Source organism: Pristis pectinata, chromosome 4 (genome assembly GCF_009764475.1).
Source record: "Pristis pectinata isolate sPriPec2 chromosome 4, sPriPec2.1.pri, whole genome shotgun sequence".
Lineage (NCBI taxonomy): Eukaryota > Metazoa > Chordata > Chondrichthyes > Rhinopristiformes > Pristidae > Pristis > Pristis pectinata.
Genome location: NC_067408.1, coordinates 71,227,448 through 71,251,150, shown reverse-complemented (window position 1 = coordinate 71,251,150; position 23,703 = coordinate 71,227,448). Strand labels below are relative to the sequence as shown.

The 23,703-nt window shown below is 42.3% G+C and overlaps 1 protein-coding gene across 2 annotated transcripts in view; it reads left to right on the top strand.

The window, feature by feature from the left end:
* map3k15 (mitogen-activated protein kinase kinase kinase 15) overlaps positions 1-23,703 on the top strand; it is a 101,893-nt gene that overhangs the window by 37,428 nt on the left and 40,762 nt on the right. For both annotated transcript variants that reach the window (XM_052014109.1, XM_052014110.1), the window contains exons 6-14: positions 345-515; positions 2,702-2,814; positions 5,088-5,247; positions 7,099-7,249; positions 10,248-10,355; positions 12,644-12,693; positions 16,228-16,323; positions 17,679-17,763; positions 19,081-19,214. In XM_052014109.1, the coding sequence (XP_051870069.1) occupies positions 345-515; positions 2,702-2,814; positions 5,088-5,247; positions 7,099-7,249; positions 10,248-10,355; positions 12,644-12,693; positions 16,228-16,323; positions 17,679-17,763; positions 19,081-19,214 (1,068 nt within the window). The remainder of the gene's footprint in view (positions 1-344; positions 516-2,701; positions 2,815-5,087; positions 5,248-7,098; positions 7,250-10,247; positions 10,356-12,643; positions 12,694-16,227; positions 16,324-17,678; positions 17,764-19,080; positions 19,215-23,703) is intronic.

Here is a 23,703-nt window from a genome sequence, read left to right as displayed (position 1 = left end):
TAACAGGTTGCTTTTCCATTTTTGTTTTCTTGGCTTGCTCGCAGACCCCCTGGCAACCCGCTGCAGACCCCTGGGCATCCGCAGACCACAGATTGAAAACCTCTGTCTTAGCCAATATTTATCTCCCAATCAAGACCACTAAAGTAGATTGCTCATTATCACATTTCTGTTTATTTGAGCCTATTCTGGGTAGGTTGGCTGCCCCTTGACAACCACAACAGTGATTACACTGCAAAAGTACTTTATTGGCTGCAAAAAGTTTGCGCTGTCTTGAGCTTGTGAAAGGCGCTATAAAAATGCAGGTCTTTCTTTCTTGACGTTAGTTGCTTTTTCTTCCTCTGTAGGAGGAATCAACAGGGTGACAGAAGAAAAGCCTTAAGAGTAATGCTCGAGGTCCTGGAATCATGTGAGCAGCCTGCCCCTGACATGTACTGCCTGTGTGGAAGAATTTACAAAGACCTCTTTCTCGACTCGTACTGCAAGGATGTAACCAACCGAGACAATGCAATAGAATGGTAAAAAGTCCCCAAAAATGCAAGGAAAAAGCAATGGAAAACTTCACAGTAGGAAATTTTCTTTAATATAATGTGGAGAAATGTTAACATATCCATTTTGATAGGAAGTTGGTATTCAGAAGGACCTGGGTATACATACCACAGAAATTTACCATGAAGTTAAAGCATGAAATTTGGAAAGCTTATAAAATGTTGGCCTTTTATTATAAAATGATTTTAAAATACCCCATGAGAATGAGTAGACAAGACTTTAGTGATGATCTGAGCTAAACATAAAATTCTTAAGAGCCTTGACAAAATGGAGGTTGGGAGAATGTTTTCTCTGGTTAGTTAGTAGAAAACCAGAGATCACAGTCCCATAGACAGGAGGTCAGCCATTCAAGGCTGAGGCAAGCAGAAACCTCTCCATTTAAAGAGCTGTGAATCTTTGAAATTGACTACTTCGTAAGTCTTGACTGTATTCCAGGGATTGATAGGTTTTTGGATGTTAAGGGAATCATTAAGGAGGAAAGGGCAAGTAGTGAATTCGGATAAAAGGGCAGTTCTGATCTCTTGACCAATGGGGCAGTTTTGAAGGAATGAATATTGCTGCTCCAATTTGTTTTTATTTATACTGATTATTTTTGTGTTACACGCTTCAGGGTCAGAAAGTATGTAAAGCAGAAAGAGTAGAACATAATGTAGGGAGGAACAGACTTTCTGTAACAGCCTTATTGTAATAAATGAAAACTATGTTGTAATAAAAAAACGTATTTCAAAGATTAAAAAAAAAGTACAGATGCAGGAAATCTGAACTAAGAACAGAAAGTGTTGGAAAAGTTCAGTAGGTCAGGCAGCATCTGTAGACAGAGAGACAGAGAAACAGAGTTAACATTGCAGGTCAAAGATGCTTTATCAGAACTCAGAAAGAGAGAATACAAGCTGGTTTTTGATATTTCTTCCAGAGTTGTAAGGTCCACGAAGATCTATTGTCAATAATATTCTGCAGAATATTTTTAATGGATTGTAAGTGAGTACTCTCTCATTGTTGAATCCCTGCCAAATACTGATAGAACAGTGCCTGCAGCATGTCTGTCTTTCCTCACAGAAAAGAAGGACATTCAACCCATTGTGCTTGTGCTATCTGTAAGAGTAATGCTGCTAATGGTTACCTCCTGCACCATCCTCAATACCCTGCAATATCTTTTGTTTTGAGTCATATGTAATAGATTTTGAAAGCTACTATTGACTCTTGAAAGCTACTCTTTCAATCTGTCCATTTCAGATCATAAAAGTGTTGATCTAATAAAGCAGACCTAAAATTATGTTAAGAATGATAAAGGAGCAGCAGTGGAGTAATTGGACATGCATGCAGAGAGAGCAATTTTGAATGACTGTTGGTGAACATCTCTGGGAGAACCAGAGGACACAGTTTTAACATGGCAAAATAACCAATGATGACATGGGGAAAGGATTTTTTGCACAGGTAGTATCTGGAATGCAGTGTTTCACTGGATGGTGGAGGAATTTTCAATCATGGCTTCCAAAAAGGAACGAGATCAGAGTATGAAATTAAAATAAAATACAGGACTCTAGGAAAAGGGCAAAGACTAGTTGCATTGCTCCTGCAGAGAGCCAGCATGGATTTGAAAGACTGAATGACCTTCCTCTGTGTTCTTCCAGTTCTACAGAAGGGAAATCCTTGCGAGTTCAGTCCCTTAACTGGAAAGTGCCCATATTCTACACAGTTGTGGAGATAGCATCTGCCTGTCTTGAGTTTGCAGAGGAAAGACAACTTCACTTCCTTGTCATTAATTGGAGCATCGCCTTGAATGGGGGAGGGAATGAAGCATGCCAACATGACAGAAGTATAAACTTCAAGCCAGATTTATCATCAGATTTGGCAACAAATACTAGCAAAATATCATCCACAATAGCTGCAGTATACCCTGATGAGGGAGAACTACTACAACTTTCTTTATCGTTGGTTATACAAGTGTCAGAACATTGTATGTACCTGAAGATTAAGTTGTGACAAATCTGTGTTCCATGCTCTTTCAGTTTAGTTCCATTCTAAGGTCTTTTTCTTAGAGCCACCTGTAAAATGTTGGACACCCAGTGGCAGTTTTGGGGATCAGCATACACTGTTCCCTCTATTATTGAATAGGTCATGAATATTGCCCCTGTTTGTTTCTGTTAATAACCAGGTACCGCAAAGGCTTTGAGCTCCAACCAACCCTGTACTCTGGCATTAATTTGGCGGTCCTCCTAATCGCTGCTGGTCAGCAGTTTGAAAGCTCAATGGAGCTGAGAAAAATTGGTGAGTGCTTCACCGTGAAAGGTCACTGCTTGCGTTTATTCACAATAAAGTCCTCAAATTCTACTGTCATTAAACAGTTCTCAGTTACAAAACAGGGCAAAAAAAAAATCATCACAGAAACTCAAAACTGTTGAAGCAACTATTGAAGAGGTGTTTCCTGGTGAATTCAAGGGAAGGAAGGTCAGAGTCAGTTTTTATTTTGGTGCCCATACCTACAAGCAAGTCACAACACCTTATACCCCAATCATTTTTGCTACAATGTTGCATTTCACGTCCAACAAACTTCCTGCAGGAGTGGAGCCAATCTTCACAACTAATGGGAAGCTGTTCAACCTCTGATGACTACGTGCCACATCCAAATTGCCTGAACCTCGGTAGTCGCGGTACAGTATGCATTTGATGCCTGTGCATGCTCGGGCTGAGCTCCAATCCATTGACAGTGCTTTTCCTGAAGCACAGAAAAGCTTAGGCTTGTACACTCCACATCTGAATGGAAAAGGTCCTGTACTAACCCGATCTGGCTGTACCAGGCTGCCTCCAGCAGTAAAGGTTCACAACAATATCTCGGATCTACCTTTTGGTGAAGACAGACATGAATGATGAAATTTGCCATCACCATCAATGTGCTAGCACAGACGCTGTTCGATTTGAAGAAAAGGATATTTGAAGGTCAAGGCCTGGCACATGTTTTAATAGCCAGCAGCGATCGCTGCCCTCTTTATACACTTCTGAGACCTGGGCTACTTTTAGCAGCCATCTCAAGGCACTGAAAAAATACCCAACACTGTCTCTGCAAAATCCTCCAAATTGACTGAAAGGACAATGTCAGTATCCTCTCCCAGCATTGAGGCCCAAGTTGTACTCAGTCAGCTAACATTGGGATCACGTGCACATCTCCACACTCCTGAAACAGCTCTATTTCGAGCTCTGTCATGGAAAGAGAGGAAAAGATATGCTCAAGACTTCTTGAAGAAATGCAACATTCTTTCTAACTCCTGGGAGTCTCTGGCCCGTGACTGCTCGGAGTCTCTGGCCCGGGACGCTAGTGAGAGCCTTGAGGCTTTGCATAAGCAGCAGAACTACAGACTACCCACCCACCCACTCCCTCAGCCACCATCTGCCCAATCTGTTGAAGAGTCTGAGGTTCCCACACTGGTCTCATTAGCTGCCTCAGAATCCATTAAACTGAATCATCCTGGATCCCAAAGGAGTGGCTAAGAAGAGGAAGAAAACAGCAGGAATTATGAATGGATGCATGACCGTAACATAAGCAGGCGCCCCTCATGTCTCCTCTGCCAGTCAATCACATCCCAATATCCCTTGATTCCCTTAATGCTGAAAAAACCTATTGATTTTTTTTTGGTAACTTCACTGCCCTTATCAACTCCCTTCTTCTACCCATCCGGGTTTCAAAATAGAGCCATAGGGTCATACAGCACGGAAACAGGACCTTCAGCCCAATTGTCCCTGCCGGCCAAGTCACCATCCAAGCTAGTCTCATTTGCCAGTGTTTGTCACACCCCTCAAAACCTTTTCCTATTCATCTACTTGTCCAAGTGTCTTTTAAATGTTGTTATTGTACCTGCCCCAACCACTTCCTCTGGCAGCTCATTCCACATATGCACCACCCTCTGCATGAAGAAGTTGCCCCTCAGATTCCTTTTATATCTTTGCCCTCTAACCTTAAAACTGTGCCTTCTAGTTTTTGTTTTGCCTTCGCTGGGGAAAAGTCTGTGTACCTTCACCCTATCTATGCCCCTCATGATTTTATACACCCCCATAATGTTGCCCCTCAGTTTCCTACACTGCAAGGAATAAAGTCCTAACTTGACCAACCTCTCCCTATAACTCAGGCCCTCGAGTCCTGGCAACATTCTCGTAAATCTTCTTAGCAGTCTTTCCAGCTTAATGATGTCTTTCCTGTGACAGGGTGACCAAAACTGTATGCAATATTCCAGGTACAGCCTTGCCAACACCTTGTACAGTATCAATGCCATGGCTGCAATTTTTTATATCTGGGCAGACCAGGGATCAAACACGGAATGTTTTTAGTATTTATAATTCACTGCCAAATGGGTGGTGCATACGCCATTGGAAAGCTATTTCATTCATTGTTCAAATCCTATACAGACTCCCATCTTCATGTAGAAATAATGAGGATAAAGGTGCTGTTTGGTAGAGGCAGCCTCCCTCAAGGACGTAAGTGAGAACAAGAACACTAACTGGCATTCCAGTACCAGTTGCTTACGTTTATCAACTTATCTCATGGACAGGTGTGAGACTGAACAGTCTGCTGGGGAGAAAAGGGAGTCTGGACAAAATGAACAACTACTATGACGTGGGTCATTTCTTCACAGTCAGCATGTTGGCCAAAGATATCAACAAGGCTGTGCTGGCAGCAGAGAAACTCTTCAAACTCAAGTCTCCTTTTTGGTAAGAGTGAGGAACCGGTATTCACATTTCACTATGTACCTGAATAAACTGCTTCTGAGTGAGTTTGAGTGACCCACTTCACAATTCAGTGGAACTGTTAAATTTGAGCAAGAGTACAAAATGGCCAAAATTAAATGAACCATCATTTAGACACTCTGCTCCTCCTTCCTCAATGTTATAATTAATGGTATGTAAAATCAGGAGGGGTGAGGGTGTAAAATGACTGAAGGAGCAAGTCTAACATGCCTGTGTTGAATCGTGTAACAAGCTGGTGGGTAGATGGTGCAAAATGGGTAAGAGATTTGTTTCCATGGACTTCATTGAAAATCAGGAGAGCTTAAAAACAGACTACTAACTTATCCCTCACGTAAAGTCAAAACCATAGCAAAGAAATGTAGAAAGCAGAACTACAGGCTTGTTAATGTTTTGAAGGAAGTTTCTGCTCACTAAGATTGGGACCAATCATTTAAATTTGTTTGCAAGTTGAGTTCTGGTTATCATATCTCATAGTAAGTTACACCCAAACTAAGTGATTTTTAACCTAAGAATTGACTATTGTTCATCAATAGCCAATGGTGCTGAGACAAGGATGCTAGGATCTGAGTGTCTGACTTGCAGTGGCACTGACCATTACAATTTACAGCCTTCTATGTAATTGTTGCCATTGTTGCTGGGTGCTTACTATAATACATTAAAATAAAAAAGTACAGTGTAATGCACAATACCTGCCTTTCATTAATAGGCCTTAGAGCAGTGTAAGCGAATGAACTAAAAGCCATTCCTGTTGCTAGCAACAGCTAAAATTAGCAGAGGTACTTTATCATCAGAGACTGTGAAAGAATATTGAGCAGGCTGTACAGGAACTACGGGGAGTTTTTGGAAGTAATTCATTTTGGCCCATACTTGGATTTAATGTGGCTGGCTATTGAAAACCAAAGGACCTGGGAGAGCACTTGTAGATAATTTTGCCCCCTCCCCTGAACTGGCAGGTCCCAAATATAAGGTACAAGTGTCCCAAAGAGCATTTATTAGCTTGCTGTTTAATGGAGGAGGAAACATTGAGGATGGAGGGAAATTGATTGGAGCAGTGTTAGAGATATGGTCATAATCCTCTGTTTGATAGGTCGGCCTGTGAAAGCAGTGTCTGTACTCAATGTTTACCCCCAGGCTCATTTCAAAGCAGCCATGAGGGTCATGGTTCAGTGCCATTTGCTCTGTATCATTAGGTAACTAGACGAACAGGGCAATTCTGCATTTTGTGATGACACTGATATCAGAGTGATAGAAGCATCCAGTTTTACTGCATTCCTGAGCAGGATGTAATAAGTAGTCCATTCTTAACTTCTTCATCCTTTTTACCACCAAACAATGCACCCACTTCCTAATTGGGTGTGATCGTATGCAAACTAATCTTTGCCCTAATGCTATATTTGCTTTCAGTTGCCATGTTATTTATTCCATGTATTTGGTTATTGGACAATATCATCAACAAGCACGTAAATAAAATCAAACAATAAAATAAGATAAATAAGCCAGCTTTAACATTTACTAAAGCTAAAACAGGTGATGGAAATCGGAAAAGTCAGAAGATCCAGCAGCAGCTGTGGAGAGACCAGCAGAGTTGACATTTCCAGTTGATGATCTTTCATCAGGATCATTATTAAAATTATTCTCTTCACTGAGTGTTTCCAAAGTTTGTTGCAACCTTGATCTCCCAAGTTGATAAAACTCACTAAAGATGTGGTGTATATCTTAAGTGTATCAATATTTAACAAAAAGCACTAATCTTCATGGCACAACACGGAGTTGGAGTCTGATCACTGAGCTGTCTTTCCTCTTGTTTTTTTTCAGGTACTTGAGGTCAGTAGTTCAGAACCTAATGTTACTGCAGCAGTTCCAGAAGATCAGCAATGATCATTCTCCCAAACAGGAGTGCCTTAACTTCTGGATGGACATCATTGTGGAAGCAACTAAGGCCAACAGCAATGGATCACGTTTCCCCGTATGAAATTTTAATTAATCTTGCTTCAGGGTTTTCCTCTCTAGCCTGAGGGTGGAAATTCCATCTGGGATATAGTAATATTGATAATAGTATCCCTTCAATATCTCTCTATGCCCATTAATGGCAAACAAACACAGTTGGTCAGGAATTGGTATATTCTGACATGAAGACAATTTCCAGAAGTAAACATTGGATAGCAGTGGACACCTTCCCTTCCCTTCCCTTCCCGAATGCGAAGACACCAAAGTTAATTGGACTGGCCCACCACAATTCTGGAGTTTCCTCTCGTGACCTGATACAAGTAGGTACACAGCTGCAAGGCAAGGTGACTCATTCTTGCTTTCCTTACTCCAAGAGGAGGCACATGGACCCTTGTTCTATTGGAAGAGCAGCAGCTTTAATAGAACATCTAGCAATGATCTGAAAGGGCCACTGATTCTTCCGACATACCATTCATAAATCATCAGAAATGAGTAAAGCTAGTTGGCCATGTATATGTCTTACGCAAGCCATTCTCAACACTCCTTTTGGGATTAAGCTTGAATCAGAAATTGATCCATTTCTGTGTCTAGTTTTTCTTTTTCATTGGACTTATTGTGTCGGATTCCAGGTGATTCTAGATTTTCCCCAGCTTTTTCTGGTCTGATTTTTTGTATAATGACACAGTTGCTGGAGAAGAGAAACAAAGGACTGCAGATGCTGGAATCTAGATGAAAAACACTATGATGCTGGAGAAACTCAGCAGGCCAGGCAGCGTCCACGGAGAAAAAACAGGCGGTCAATGTTTCGGGTCAGGACCCTTCTTCAGAACTGAAGATAGGAAAAGGGGAAGCCCAATATATAGGAGGGAAAAGCAGAGCAGTGATAGGTGGTCAAAAGAGGGGAGGTGGGGTGGGCACAAGGTGGTGACAGGTAGATACAGGTGAGAGATAGTGATAGGCAGGTGCGGGGGAGGTGGGGAGAGCAGATCCACCAGGTGCTGGGTCAAAGGTAAGGAGAGAAAGGAAAACGAAAGGTAGAAAAAAAAGAGGGTAGGAAAGGGAAGAAGAGAAGCATGATGGGGGGGGGGGGGAGAAGTGCTGGAGAAGAAAGATCTGTTTAGATTTTGTCTGCTTCTAGCTTGATCTTTCAGAAGTACTGGAGGCTGCTGAATGAGCTGGCCCATGGTGTCTGGGTGGATTCAAGTTTCATGTTAAAGAAGGTCAGATGTCGACCAAATTATTACTTGTTTTTGGTTCACTGATATCTTTGCATCATTGGATACTCTGGGCCACAGCAACAGGGGAGCAATTTTAAAACACAAACTTTGAGTAGTTGAAGCAGCAAGTTATTTTTGTGAACAAAAACATAAGAACCAGAAACCAGAGTAGACCATTTGTCCCCTTGTGCCTTTTCTGTCATTCAATAAATCAAAGCCGATCTTTTAATTCAGCGCCACTTGCCTGCACTGACCCCGTATCCCTAAAGACCTGAATGTTTTTAAGTCTCAGCCAATGCTGCCTAACTCATCCTGCTGTACCAGGACACCTTCCTTCATTATCAAAGTTAGAAACTAGGTAATTAATCCTGTAGAACTTATTCCCTCCATGGGAAAACTGGCCTGATCTCAGAAAATGGGCCAAGGTCGGTCTCACACACTGACCCATTCCCATGGTGCAGAAAAGAAAATCTAGACCAAACAGTTTATTAATGCACTAGTTTGTCTTTTGTTTTTCTTAACTCAGAATCAGAACTGAACTACCATGCAGAAGCCTGTAAATCTCCGATAAAGAGAAAGGAGATTTTTCAAGAGAAGGCTTCGCTACACCACATTCATTTAAATCCATAGTATTCAATTTGATGGGAACCTCCATGAAATGATATCATGCATACATATTATAGTTCAAGGCATGGCAGGTGTGTGGCTGTAAAGAAGGGCTAAAGGTGCTCTCAGATACATGGCTCTAAACATCTCATTTTTAAAATTTTGGTGTTGTGCCTTTAGCTGTGATATCTCACCCTTGCAGATCAGAATGGAGGACCAGATTCTAAACTAAACAGAGAAAATGCCAAATACCCAGTGTGACCTTGAGTAAATAAAATGGTAAACAAATACTGATACAGCATTGAAATGTTATCCAGACTTTACTCCAATATCACACCTGCTGTATATTATGGAGACTAAAATATGCATTGCGGTAAATTTTAAAGCCATAGCAATTTCAGAATTCATTCATATGACATTAGACCATTCAACCACTTCCATTGACACCAAATGAATCACATTGTATAGTGCTGTTCCCTTGTTGTTCCAAAAACTCGGGTTTGGTCACGACCTTGGCTGCTGTCTGTGTGAAGTTTAAGTGTTCTCTCCTGTCCGTGTGGAAGTCCCCAGGTGCTCCGGTTTCCTCCCACATCCCAATGACGTGCTGGGAGGTTAATTGGCTACTGTAAATTACCACTAGAGTAGATAAATGATGAAAGAAAAGGAAACTAAGCATGTGGAAGGGAAAAGGTTACTGAAAAATAAGAGATGGGTGGGACTAACATGAGCTGTCATAGACCCCATGGGATGAATGGCCTCTTTCCCTGTCATAAGTACATTTAAGCCTAGGTGTGCACTACATGAATAAACCAAACATCTATGTAATTTTTTTCTTTTTCAATTCACTGGAGAATTTATTGTTCAACCTTTTTATTTAGTAGTTGCGTTAATTATAACTGTAGCCCCAGCATATTGTTCAGCTAGCAGTGGAAGAGGACAATAACAATCATAACTTTAGTTATAGTCTTCATTTGAAATTATGCCATTCATTACCAGTAATTGATCAAATCCATTAAAGGACGTGCTGGGATAGATTGTATGAAGTCTCTGGACTGTTATTTACTTTATTAAAATAACAAAGAATTTCACCCAAATGCTCTCAATACAAACATCACACTATGCAAATTTTGACCAGGCTTGAAGAACTGCTATTGATGCAGGTAAAGAGTGACAAATTCCTTTGCTTTGTTTTAGGTTCTTATTCTAGAGCCAACCAATGTCTATCAGCCATCCTACATATCAGTAAATAGTGAAGCAGATGAGAAGACCATCTCCATATGGCATGTCTCTTCTGAGGAAGTGGTAAGATTGGGCAATATTATTTCTGCCAGTACTCCCACAATACTTGTTGGATTCTTATTTGTCTATTGTTTTGCTAACGTCTCTTAAAATGAAGCAATGTATTCACTTGCTTTCTTTATGTGTTTTGTGTATAGTGTCTTTGGAGTTACTTTGATGATTCCATGTCTAATTGTACTCTGTGCTGCAGGAGGTTCAGCTAATCTGATCACAGCCATGGTCTTTCACCTGAGAAGCCCGAGGCTTCAAAACAAATTGCTGGCCTTCTACTCCTCCTCCGGATTATAGATTTGTCATGCTTGCATGGCAGCTGTCTGCTACACATCAGTGATATGTCAGTTTTACTGATATTCAGTGATGTGAGAGGTCATAGAGTCAGACACACAGAAATGGGTCTATGATCCACCAAGTCCACACTTACGTCAATTCTACGCTAATCCTATTTTATTCACTGCTCATTCCCATCAACTCACCCCAGATTTTACCACTCACCTACACACAAGAGGCAATTCACAGTGGCTAATTAACCTACCAACCTGCACGTCTTTGGGATGTAGGAGGAAACCCATGCAGTCAAAAGGAGAACATGCAAACTCCACACAGACAGTACCAGAGGTCAGGATTGAACTAGAGTCACTGGAGCTGAGGCAGCAGCTATTGCAAGACACCACTTTGCCACAATGTACACTTGTTATATAACAAGAAGATTGGTTTTGGCCAGTGTGATTTTCATTCCTACTCTCTAATCAAAAAAGCTTGTGAAAGGTCCAAGTTCAGATGTGAAGGTGACCATTTGGGTGGGATTGAAGGAGTTATTGCTACCCATTGATCTATAATCTATCCTAAATCACTGTGTTCCAGAGAAGAGGACAGGGGATTAAAGAGAAAATGAATACAGGTGAACTTCTCTCCTCACTATTTTGAACAGTACATGGACTGACAAACAACGTCTTATTACTGGAAACTGGGGAGGAGATTTTTTGCCAATTATCTACCACTGACTAGCTCACCCTCCCAAAATTCCCTTGTGCTTTTTGGATCTCCCACTATCTAACAAATCATGTAGCCTCATTTACACATGTGATAACTTCCTTTGACAGTGTAACTTTGATTTATTGTTACTCATCATGCACTTTGGAAAAACTTGGGCCAAACCATTGAGGAACCTGAAGAGCATGGTGGTTTTCATTAGAGGATTTCACATTTCTGCCACTTGCCAGTATAGATCTGGACTTGCTTCCCATTACTTTAGACAGGATCATTTGGAACCCACTCTTCTGAACATGTACAGCTAACCAGACCTTCCAAGGTGCTGGTGTGGCACTTGACATAATGCACAGATAGCACAGGTTGCACAAGGGCCCTTGTGAGGAGATGTGCATCAGAAGAGTGTTGTTCACCAGAAAAACAATAGAAAAACTCACAGGGTTATGGATCTGCAGCAACACTTAACTATCCATCTGAGCTAATACAGCAGGGCAGGAGTTTGGCTTTGTAATAATAGCCTTTCAGATGTGGGCATGTCATTAGATGTATTGCTGTCTAACTGGCTCTTGGTCAAAAAATTAACATGTTCTACAAGACAGCTGACAGTCTGTTATCCCATCAAGGTGGGAATAGGAGAGGATTGACCTAATTTGATGGAGTTTTGGAACTCCCAAGGTCCAAGATGCAATCAGTGGTTTCCTTTTGGCTTTAGAAGCTTTGACAGAAAGTCCCCATGCATTAAAAGCCAACTCACTGTCTTATCTACAACAGTCCCACTGAATGTATTGACAGCACTAGTGAACCACACTGACGTGGTACGTGCAAATTGATGTTGGGTCAATTAGTCATTTTAAGTCAGATTTGGTGAGTTCTTATTACATTAGAGTAGCAATTAGCACAACACTATTACCACGCCAGCAATCAGGGTTCGATTCCCATCGCTGTCTGTAAGGAGTTTGTAAGTTCTCCCCGTGTCTGTGTGCTCTGGTTTCCTCCCACATTCTAAAGGTGTACGGGTAGGTTAATATAGGTTTAAAATGGGAGGCACGGACTTGTTGGGCCGGAAGGGCCTGTTACCGTGCTGTATAAATAAAGTTTAAGACAAGGTGTGTAGGGGGGGAGGTTGCATGGGTGGTGTTAAATCTTGAGTCAGCCATAATCTCACTGAATGACAGCACTGGCTCGAAGGCTAATAACCTACTCCTGTGCTATGATTATATGCTGTGGGTGGGCAGTTGATAGTGAGTGTGCTGTTGCTTCATTGTTTGGTTCAATTAACATGCATCTTGTTATCCCCCTAACAGAAGGGGATTCATGAATGGAATTTTACATCCTCATCCATCAAAGGAATAAGGTGAGTGTATGTGAAATAGCACCAGTAACTGCATAAAGCAAACATCAACAGCTTACCTTGCTTTAGAAGGTGAATGCACATGAAGGTGTATGTGCACCTGTTTAAGTGTGCATTTAAGAGACAATGTCTGCAATAAAGACAAGTGCCCTTGTGGTCTGACAAACTCTCACACTTCAAGGGGATGAATGACAGAATGCACAGTAGGACGTAGAGTAGAACATTTTGAAAATTAAATTGTTGAGAATAATGGCTGTTGAAAAGTAATTCCAAGGCAAGAAAGACTACCAAGAGGTTTACCAGGATGCTGCCTGGATGAGGGGGCATGTGCCATAAGGAGAGGTTGGTCAAACCAGGCTTGCTTTCTCTGGATCGGCAGAGGCTGAGGGGAGACCTGATAGAAGTTTATAAAATTGTGAGAGGCATAGACAGAGCAGACAGCTGGTATTTTTTTCCCCAGAGTCGAAATGTCTTATACTAGAGGGAATGCATTTAAGGTGAGAGGGAGAAAGTTCAAAGGAGATGTTTGGAGCAAGTTTTTTTTACACAGTGGTGGATGCCTGGAATGCGCTGCCAGGGGTGGTGGTGGAGGCAGATACGGTAAGAGGATCTTAGATAGACATATGAATATGTAGAGAATGAAGGGATTATGGACCACGTGCAGGCAGAACAGATGAGTTTAATTAGGTGTCATTAGCTTAATTTGGCACAACATCATGGGCTGAAGGGCTATTCCTGTGCTGTACTGTTTTATCTGCCAACGACTTGTGGCCTTTTCAATACTTAAGAGGCTTTGCTGCCTTCCATCTGGGACAAAATTCTTTTCATCCAACAATGCCATTTGACATTTACCAAAGAATATTGAACCACCCACACATGGATGGAGATGGCTCCTACACGCACCTTATTTAGAGTCATAGATTTGTACAGCATCGAAACAGGCCTTTCAGCTCACTGCATCTGTGCCTATCTACACTAATCCTACTTGCCTGCATTAATTCCACATCCCTCTGTACCCTGCTCATTCAAGTACCTGTCCCGATTGCTCTTAAATGTTGCTACTGTTCCTGCCTTCATCATCTCCTCAGCAGCTCAATCCAGATACCACCTACACTTATGGTGAAAAATTTACCCCTTGCCATCCCCTTTAAACCTCCTTCCTCTCACCTTTGTCCTCTGGTTTTAGACAACCCTACCATGGTAAACAGACTCTAGCTATCTACTCTATCTATGCCTCTGATAATTTTATATACCTTTATCATGTCATTCCTCAGCTTCCAGACCCAGTCTATCCAATCTTGCCTTGTAACTCAAACCCTCCAATCCAGGCAACATCCTTGTGTATCACTTCTGCACCCTTTCAATGGCTTGGCCAATGAAGGCAACTGTGCCATACGTCTTCCTCACGATCCTGTCTACCTGTGTCCCATTTTCAGGAACTATGTATTTGTAACCCTAGTTCTCTCTGCTCAACAATACTCCCGAGCACCCTGTCATTTACTGTGTATGTCCTACTCTGGTTTAACTTCCCAAAATGCATCACTTCACACTTGTCTGAGTTAAATCCTATCTGCTATTCCTTCACCCATTTCTCCAGTTGATCAATATCCTGATGTAACCTTGGACAACTTTCTTCACTGTCCATCAACTTTGGGGGTCATCTGCAAACTTGCTAATCGTGCCACCTGCATTTTCATCCAAATCATTAATATACACGATGAACAAAAGAGGACCCAGGACTGGTCTCTGTGGCACACCACAGGTCACAGGCCTCCAATCTGGAGCAACCCTCCACCCCCACCCTCTCCCTCCTACCACCAAGCCAGTTTTGTATCCAATTGTCTAGCACACCTTCAATCCCAGAAGATGCCAGGGACAATATTTCTAGTGGGAAGTGTCAGCATTGACATCCAGTAAGTCACCTTGCAAAGCTTTTCCTATCCAGTCCATGTGAGTCATAACTGACAACAAACGTGGCTCGAGTGAATGATCTCGGCCGCCGCACTTCAGTTGCCGCATGGGCATTGTGACTCCACTGCCAACGTGATGAAGTTTGTTGAGCCCGATGCTGGCTTTGTTCCGGGAGACTTTCTCAAGTTACTCTGTAAACATTGAGATGGAACTTAGAGGAATGTTAACACATGTTTAAACATCCCTAAATCTATATCTTCCGCTGCTGCTGTGCTGAGCAGAAAGTCCCTCAATAGCACAACATCTGAGTGACAGGTTAGGTGTTGGTTCTGCATCTGTTCAACAGGATTTAAGAACATACTTGGATTTAGCAAAAGTCCTTTTAAATCAAATTTCTGTGCCCTCTAAACTTCAATTCTTTTTAATGCTGTGCCTCTCCAAGGGAGTCTCTCCCCTGTTTAAACAACATAGTGTAAATCCATGTTACTTTGCTTACTCGACATTTCATTGACACCATGTCAGTGACACAGTTGGCTTCTGTAGAAGTGCCAGGAACTATATTTCATGTGATGACAGCTTCCCTCACTCAATCTACATCACAGATGCTGCAGTGCAGTCTCCAGATGTCTTCCTCGTTTGGCTTACCTGGAAAGTTCGGGACATAGCTGGTCCTGAGGACCCAGCAGTCTGCAGGCACCGGCGAGGCCCATTATCAAATGCGTGAGCAGGGCAGGGATTCCTGCCTGCAATTCCCCTGAGTTCATCGCAACGTCTTCAAATCCCCAATAAATATATTTTCATAACTTGAAAGAGAAGCTGCCATAAATCTTTAGAGCTATGAATAGAGTCCAAGAGAGATAAAACACCAGACTCTTCAGCCCACCAAATCTGCGCTAATCAGCAGGCACCACTTCTACACTAAACCTGTGCTAACCCATCTTATTATCCCCACAGGACCATCGATGTTCCCCAGATCCTAATACTTGGTGACACACAAAGGGACAATCAACAGTAGGAGGAAACTGGAGGTTCTCAGTGGCACAGCTGGTAAAGCCGCTGCCTCACAGTGCCACAGACCCGGGTTCAATCCTGACCACTGGTGCTGTCTGTGTGGAGTTTGCATGCTCTCCCTGTGACTGTGTGGGTTTCCTCCGGGTGCTCTGGTTTCCTCCCACATCTCAGACGTGTGGGTTGGTAGGTTAATTGTCTGCTCTAAATTACCCCCTGATGCACAGGTGAGTGGTAGAATCTGGGGGACGTTGAAGGGAATGTGAGAAGAATATATTTTTTTAAAAAATGGATTAATGTAAGATTATTTGATGGTCGGTGCAGGCTCGATGGGCTGCAAGGCCTGTTTCCATGCTGACCCGCTCTACGACTATCTGAGTAAACCCGTGTAGTCACAGGAAGAACATGCAAACTCCACACAGACAGCACCAGAGGTTAGATGGAACCTGAGTTGCTGGAGCTGGGAGGCTGTGGCTCTACAGCTGTGCTTAGATGGTGGATATTCTGTGTCCTTTGCTCTCATAGCTGTTCTCCCTCATGGCCTCCAGTAGAATGCTACTGGCTGTGGTGGTATGTGGCAAGAATCCTGACGTGTAGTCCTCTCTGTGTTCATTCCAGCATTTCCAAACGTGACGAGCGCTGCTGCTTCCTCTACGTCCATCACAACTCTGACGATTTTCAGATCTACTTCTCCACAGAGGATCAGTGCAGCAGGTGAGTTGTCCACACTTGAGAGGAAGGCTCCTGCCCATGGAGGATAAGATAAGATGTCTTTATTAGTCACGTGTACATCAAAACACAGTCTTTTCGCATAGAGTGTGCTGGGGGCAGCCCGCAAGTGTCGCCACGCTTCCGGCGCCAATGTAGCATGCCCACAACTTCCTAACCTATACGTCTTTGGAATGTGGGAGGAAACCGGAGCACCCGGAGGAAACCCACACAGACACAGGAAGAATGTACAAACTCCCTACAGACAGCAGCCGGAATTGAACCTGGGTCACTGGCGCTGTAATAGCTTTACACTAACTGCTACACTACCGTGCCTACTGTTCCAATTTGTCGTAGATTTTCTTCAAGGGCATAGAGACCTCTGGGGTGTCCCCAAGCTCCCCTGTGGAATGTAGGAATGGAGTAGGCTCTCCAACTCCAGTATCTGCCTCTACCTTCCTCTTCCCCTCCTCTCACCTCCATCTGCCTATTTTTTTTTCCTACCTGTTTCCACCTATTATGCACCAGCCTCTGTCTCTCCCTTCCCCTCGCCCCACCTGGCTCCAGCTGCCCATCATCCCCCACCTCATCTGGTTCCATCTATCTCTTACCAGCCCCCTGTCTCATCCTTCTCTCTCGCTTTTTTTTTTACACTGGCTATCTTCCCTGATGTGGGGTCTCGACGTGAAATGTTGACCGTCCCTTTGTCTCCACAGATGCTGCTTGACCCACTGTCTTCTTCCAGCAGTTTTTTTTTCCCCCTCCATATTCCAGCATCTGCAGTCTCTTGTATGTTTTTTTTCAAACAGCTCCTTCACTCTGTTCCACTGTTGAATGAGATTAGGGCCAATTGCTGCCTCCTTGGTTTCAGATTCCTTTAATGCCTTTGCTTAACCAAGTTCTATCAGTCTCTCTCTTGAAATTTCTAATTGGCCCGCAGTCTCCATAACTTTTCGTTCGTGTGGAGTCTCAGACGTTCACTGCCCTTTACAGGAAGAACTGCTTCCCGTGCGTCACTGCCAAACACTCGGCTCTAATTTTATATACCCCTTGTGCTTGCTGTCCTTCAGGAAGAAGTAGACTCTTCCCTATTTCCTTTTCCCTTTTAATCTTCAGGGACTGTGAGGAACATATCACGTTCAGGAGGTGGGATTAGGGCTACTCATGTTGCCTGCTGCCCTCCCTGGTACAGGATGTTTGGGATCTTGGCCTCCAGTCTGATACTAAGTGGAATGCAGCTGGAAGGCCTGTTAACTTTTGAACCTCTCTGCTTCTGATTGATCTGATCACAGCTCTTGTGCACCCGAGTGCTTTCAAACTCTCTCCCACCTGCCCTAAGTAGTTGTGTAACTATATTGCAGGTTTTGCCACTTGGTAAAGGAAATCAACGATGAAGCAGCAAGCAATGCGGAACTGGAGGGTGATGCTGAGGGGGAGACACTGGAGGTATGATGGTTCTTCACTGTGGCTACACTCTGCACAGAGCTGTGTATGCATGAACCAACAGATGATACCCTTAACCAAGTTTTCCACTGAATTCACACAAGGTGCTTTCAGGGCACTTGAGTAACTTGGAGGGCACTTGAGTAACTTGGAGGGCACTTGAGTAACTTGGAGGGCACTTGAGTAACTTGGAGGGCTATATCTTCACTGGGTCTCTCCCCGAGGCTTCATTGGAGTTCAAGGGAAAATAGAAATAGAGGCAAAGTGATTAACATTAGGTGTGGCCACTGGGGTGAAATTGTTCTTCAGTAAAAGTGTGAAAAGAAGAAAAAGTCAGCTGGGATATACAGTTGTTTGTTTCTTGATAACTAATTTCTTCTTGACTGCAAAATGCAAAAAGGTTAAATAAACGTGATGGGTGTGCAGTTACTAATTGACTTCTGCTTTATGGATGATTCCTTTGTCCCAAAAATCTAATGTTCTGAGCAAATTTCCTGAGTACCTGATGGGTTTCAGGTTATACCAGGATCCTGGAAGTCCTATTTGTGCTATTATTTCTTTCCAATCTAAGCCTCTTCCTCCACCGCACCCCCCCCCCCCACCCCACCCCACAAGAAGAAGAACGATACTGTGGATGGGAAACTGTCACAATAAAGTTTCCTTAACTGTAGCCTGGGTTATCCTGGTTTGGTGGTATACCAAGACAAATAAGCTATTTACTTCACAGTCAGGTGATAGTTGTGCATTTCCATCTTAGCCCCAGATCTGACCTTGGACCTGACTGTATCCCGGAAGACCTCTAGATGACTTTAGCAAAAGGACTTACTGAGGCTGTCGCAGTCAAACTGAGTGGCTATTATCTGCAATGGTCCTAGTTCCTACCAGATGGGGGCCTCCTCTGATTCTATAGAGTTTTCCAGCTGCAATTTGATCAAAATCAAAGCCCTGTGGCTTTGCGTGCCTAGAATCAATGCAGAAAAAATTTTGTTTACTTGCATTTGTATGGTACCTCGTCAAAGTGATTTGAAATCAAATACAATTCATGATTACAAATCTCTTCTCGATATGATAGTTGAAGGGTAAATATTACTCGTAACTCAATTAATCTTTCAGATAAAAGTCTGTTTTCTCCTGGTATACCTGACTTAATGTCTAATGTAAAGGATGGTACCTACTGCAGTGCAGCACTCTTTCAGTGCAGCCTGGATTGATGGATTGGAACTTGCACCAATTAGTTTGGGTATTTGTATTGAGACTTGAATCTGTAATTCCAGTGTTTGGCTAAAGGCTAATTATCTTTTCCGTTTCCTCTTATTCCAGTATGAGTATGAGTACGGAGAGTCTGAAGAACGGGTGGTGTTGGGTAAAGGAACATATGGAGTGGTCTATGCTGGGCGGGATCTCAGCAATCAAGTGAGAATAGCTATCAAAGAAATACCAGAGAAAGATAGTAGGTGAGTGTTAGGTAGCTAATTTTGTATTCCTCCTGAGTCAGCACGCATATAAATCAGTGCTAAATAGTACGTACTCCTTTTTGTTGAATAGTATCAGAGTTACCTTTGCAAACACCAAAAGTTTGTCCATCTACATTAAATGTCCATATCATGGGAATGATGAAACCAGAAGCAATCGTTTGACCATTTGTGGCTTTGCCGGGACTTCTCACAACAGGTTCCGTCATCATAACTGATGAAAGGTGATATCGCTGGTTTAGTGAGTCAAATGCTACTCTGCATTACAGCAGTAATGTTTTTCTACAGTAATAATTTGGTGTTAATTGCTAAGTGTTAAGCTCTGGACCACTGCACTGGATTTTACATAAAGATACGGACTTTTCGTCATGTAATTGAGGAGAATTATTGTCACAAACCTTGAAGAAAATGTTTCTGTACATCTCACTTCCTTTAATAATGCTTTTTGGATAATTTTTGTTTCAACATTTTGTACCATAAATTGCTAGGTCACCATAACCACTTTAATATTGCTTTGCAAGACTTCACAGTGCAGTTGTAAGCTTTGTCTTCCAGGTTGCTTGATGGAATAAGTTCCTGTAGATTAGCCCAACTCTGCTAAGCTTAGGCAATTTAGTAAAAGAAGTAAAATGTTGCATATTACTGGATATATAACAGAGAAGCAGAAAATGTTATTAATGCTCAGCAGGTTCAGGCAGAGATATCTGATGAAAGGTCATCGACGTGAAACATTGTTTCTCTCAACCAACACTGACTGACCTGTTAATCAACCTACAGTTACTAATGATGAATGTAATTATTAATGATGAATAAATATAGTGATCTTGTTAATTGAATAACTCTAGCTGGGGCTAGGGGCAGGGAAGTGGGTGCAGGTGAGGGGGTTTTTCTTTTATTGAAAATATAATAAGGGAGATGGGTAAATGTGTTCTTTTCTCATCTGGATCTTGGTTTTGACTCCAAGTTGATGAGGTGAAAGTTTTATCTCTTTATTGGCTGCAAGTGCAGTTTCAGTTCTGCTTTCAATAAGCTTGGAGCATGGGTCAAGATTTACGAATTACTCTTTCCATACATGCTGCCTGACCTGCCAAGCATTTTCTTTTTTTTATTTCAGATTTCTTGCATCTTCGGTGTTTTTGTTATTGTTCACACTGGTACAAATGCCGAGGATGCTTTTGAGGTTGAGATTGTGGGTGGCTTTGCACAGAGCCTGATTCACCAACTCAAATCAGCAGGACCCAGCTATCAATATTGGGCTCAGATCAGGTCTGCAAAAGGTTATACGTCCAGGAGCTCAGGCTGAGCCAGGCCGGCTCAGTACTTTATGATGTGGCACCATGATCTCTGTCACTGTTTCAGGCAGTTTCTCTCAGGTTGAAGGATCACTGGGGAAAGACGTGATGAAGCGGAGAGATCTGACTGGGATTTAGGAGGTCCCTAGTACAGAGAGCTGGTGAGTTTGACTGGAAGAAGACTGGGGGGGGGGGGGGGGGGGGGGTAAAGAAACTCAATAAAGGATTTTTGAAGCAATAAACTTATAAAATCTGTGCACATAAAGGGCCCCAGCACTGTAAGGTTGAGTGTAAGAGGGCACATTTGTGTTTGTTATATTTGTGGTGATGGTCAGATTGACTGTGAGCAAAATTAAGTCATTGGGTTGCGGTCACATCAGGTTCCTACTGAGTTTTAATTTTGTATCCAAGCAGATCACCAGTGTCACATTACAATTGTAGTGTCAATTTAAAATAGTATTATCACTTTGCACTAAGGCTGCAGATGTGTATATAGAAGCAAGAGTCAGATTCCAATCTGGTCCCAGGGTGAAGTGAAAGGATATTTTTTGAAGGTGGGAGTTAGTTTGGGCATTATTGTTTGATGAGCATTATACAGCTCACAGTTTTCCTGGGCAGCATATTTGTTCCCAAGTGATGTAAGTTGGATGATTGTTCGCTTGGATCTTCCACTGGGAAATGTGCTGGAGAGCTGATTAAATCTCGACACATCGAGAGAGAGAGTGGCAATTTTAAAACCACACAGTTAATACATTAAGAAGTTTTCCATCAATTCTGATGAGAATAACAATGAATTATTTGTTTTTTCTCCTGCTTTATAAAAGCATCCTTTTTTTTAGGGAAGTTACCACAAAGTGACTTGTTAAGTTTTCTGTTATTATCTAAAGTTATGGAACTGTAATTCCTGCAACTAATAGGAGTAACAACTGAGAGTATCAAAGGCTCTTGATGTCAGCTTTTGATGACAGTGGGCTAACTTAGTTCAAAGCATACCCTTCTGACCTGGAGGGGAATTGCAAGGTTTAAAAAAAAATTTCATCGGTGGGAAGAAATGATAAATAATTCATACTCCTGCCTTTAGATTCCAAGCAAATGCAGCCACATGGTTCTGACAAAGGGTCCCAGATGTTTAATATTAACTGTTTCTCTTTCCACAGATGCTACCTGACCTGCTGAGTATTTCTTGACTTTTATTTCAGACTTCCAGCATCCGCAGTATTTTTTTTGTTGAATTTTCAGCTATGTGGTATCGTGAAGATGTCTCCGCTTGTTAAAATGAACTAATTTTGTCCAGATGTTGGGTTGAATGGTGGCCTCCAGTACTCTATTATACTATGGTATTTGACATTCACTGATCTTGCACCTCATTGATGTGAAATTGATTGTATTTTCCAGATAAATTCTGATTGCAAAGTTTACTTGGTTGATGCTATAAATCAAAACTGGTAATTGACACTGCCAAGATACCAGAGATTACTGAATGGATGCAAACATTAAATGCCTTTCAAAAATTTGATTCCGTCTAATGGAAAATGTTCTGGCTAGCTGATATATTGGAAGGCCAATTAACTGTTTATTAGTTAAATAAATCTGTAAAAGGGGCATATGTGGTGATTGGAAATCTATCTTGGAGCAATAAATCTCTCTGCTGCCAGCTCGAGTGCTGCTTTGCTTCAGTTTGCATATCAGTAGTAATCAAATCAGTCCTAATTAAGCAAGGAAGACATTGACATTGATTGTGGAGAGTGCTGGAGACATTGCAGCGGCACAGAAATAGTCATATAATGTCTTTCATAATCTTGGGGCATCTCGAGATATTTTGTAGCCAATCCAATATGTATGGGAAAGCAGAAAGCAGTCGTTGTTGTAACAATGAAATTGTAGCAGGCCATTTTGCACACAGCAAGATCCCACAATCAACACTGTGACTAGCAAATCTGGTTTTAGGTACTGTCTTGGTTCACGGATATACTTATGAGAGGGCTCTCCTCTTTGTAAAGGGCCATGGAATCTTCTGTGTTTGCCTGAGAGAGCAGACAGGGCAGCAGTGTAATGTTATATCTGAAAGATAGTACCTTTGACAGGGCAGCACTCCCTTGGTGTGGTATCCAAATGCAAGTATTTGTGTCAAAGTTTTTGATGTGGGACTTTAACCTTTTGACCAGAGTTTTATCATTGTTGTGACAAGAATTTGATAATAGTCATGTTCTTGCCAAAGGGGTGCAGAGAGGCCCAGACAATTCTGATGTGCCATAAGTAATGATCTGGGTCATTCATTCCTGAGAAATCCATCTCACCACAATGGTCCTAGCCATTGTAGGTTTCCAGGAATTGATGGGAACTTGTAGGGGCTGATTTCCTTGCACTTAAGATGAGGGTATCAGTACACACTGGTAGTAGTGGGATTTAAAGCAGAATGAGAAAGAGAGCAATGGTTCTCAATGTTAACTGTACCTCAGAAATTTCCTGATTGTCAGTGGATGGATTTATTGGCTAGGAGCATTGTGATTTGATGTCGATACAGGCAACTCCTGCATTACAAAGGGTTGTGTTCCTAATAAGCAGTCCGTATCGCCATTTCTGTACTGCAAAGCTCTGTGTGTGTATGTGTGTGTGTGTCGCAAAACACAAAATAAAAATGTTCTGTTTATTTATTTACTTAAATTCCGCCACCCTGTCTACCTGTGATGCCACTTTCAGGGAAGTCATCCATTTACTTGGAGTATTGTGTGCCATTCTGATCATCACACTATAGGGAGGATGTGATTAAGCTTGGAGAGGGTGCAGAAAAGATTCACCAGGACTGGAGGACTCGGGTTAAAAGGAGAGACTGGATAGGCTGGGACTGTTTTTCCCTGGAGCGAAGGAGGCTGAGAGGTGACACATTTTTGGGTAGTGATTTGTGAATTCTGTAAGGGTGAATTTCCATTACCCGAACAGCTGTAGTGTGGGGGTTGCCTGAAACGGGAAGATGCCATGTGACAGATTTCTACTGTTGTTGCTGGGTCTCTGGTAAACCCTGCACTCCTGGAACTGGTGTTGCTAAGAAAGCAGAAGACACTTTAAAAATCAGAAGTCGACTTGCAGCCATAGCATATGACCACAGAAAGGAGAGGGTCAGAAAAAATATAGACGTATTTTTACATCGGAGATTGTTGGCTAGGTCACAGGAGGTACTG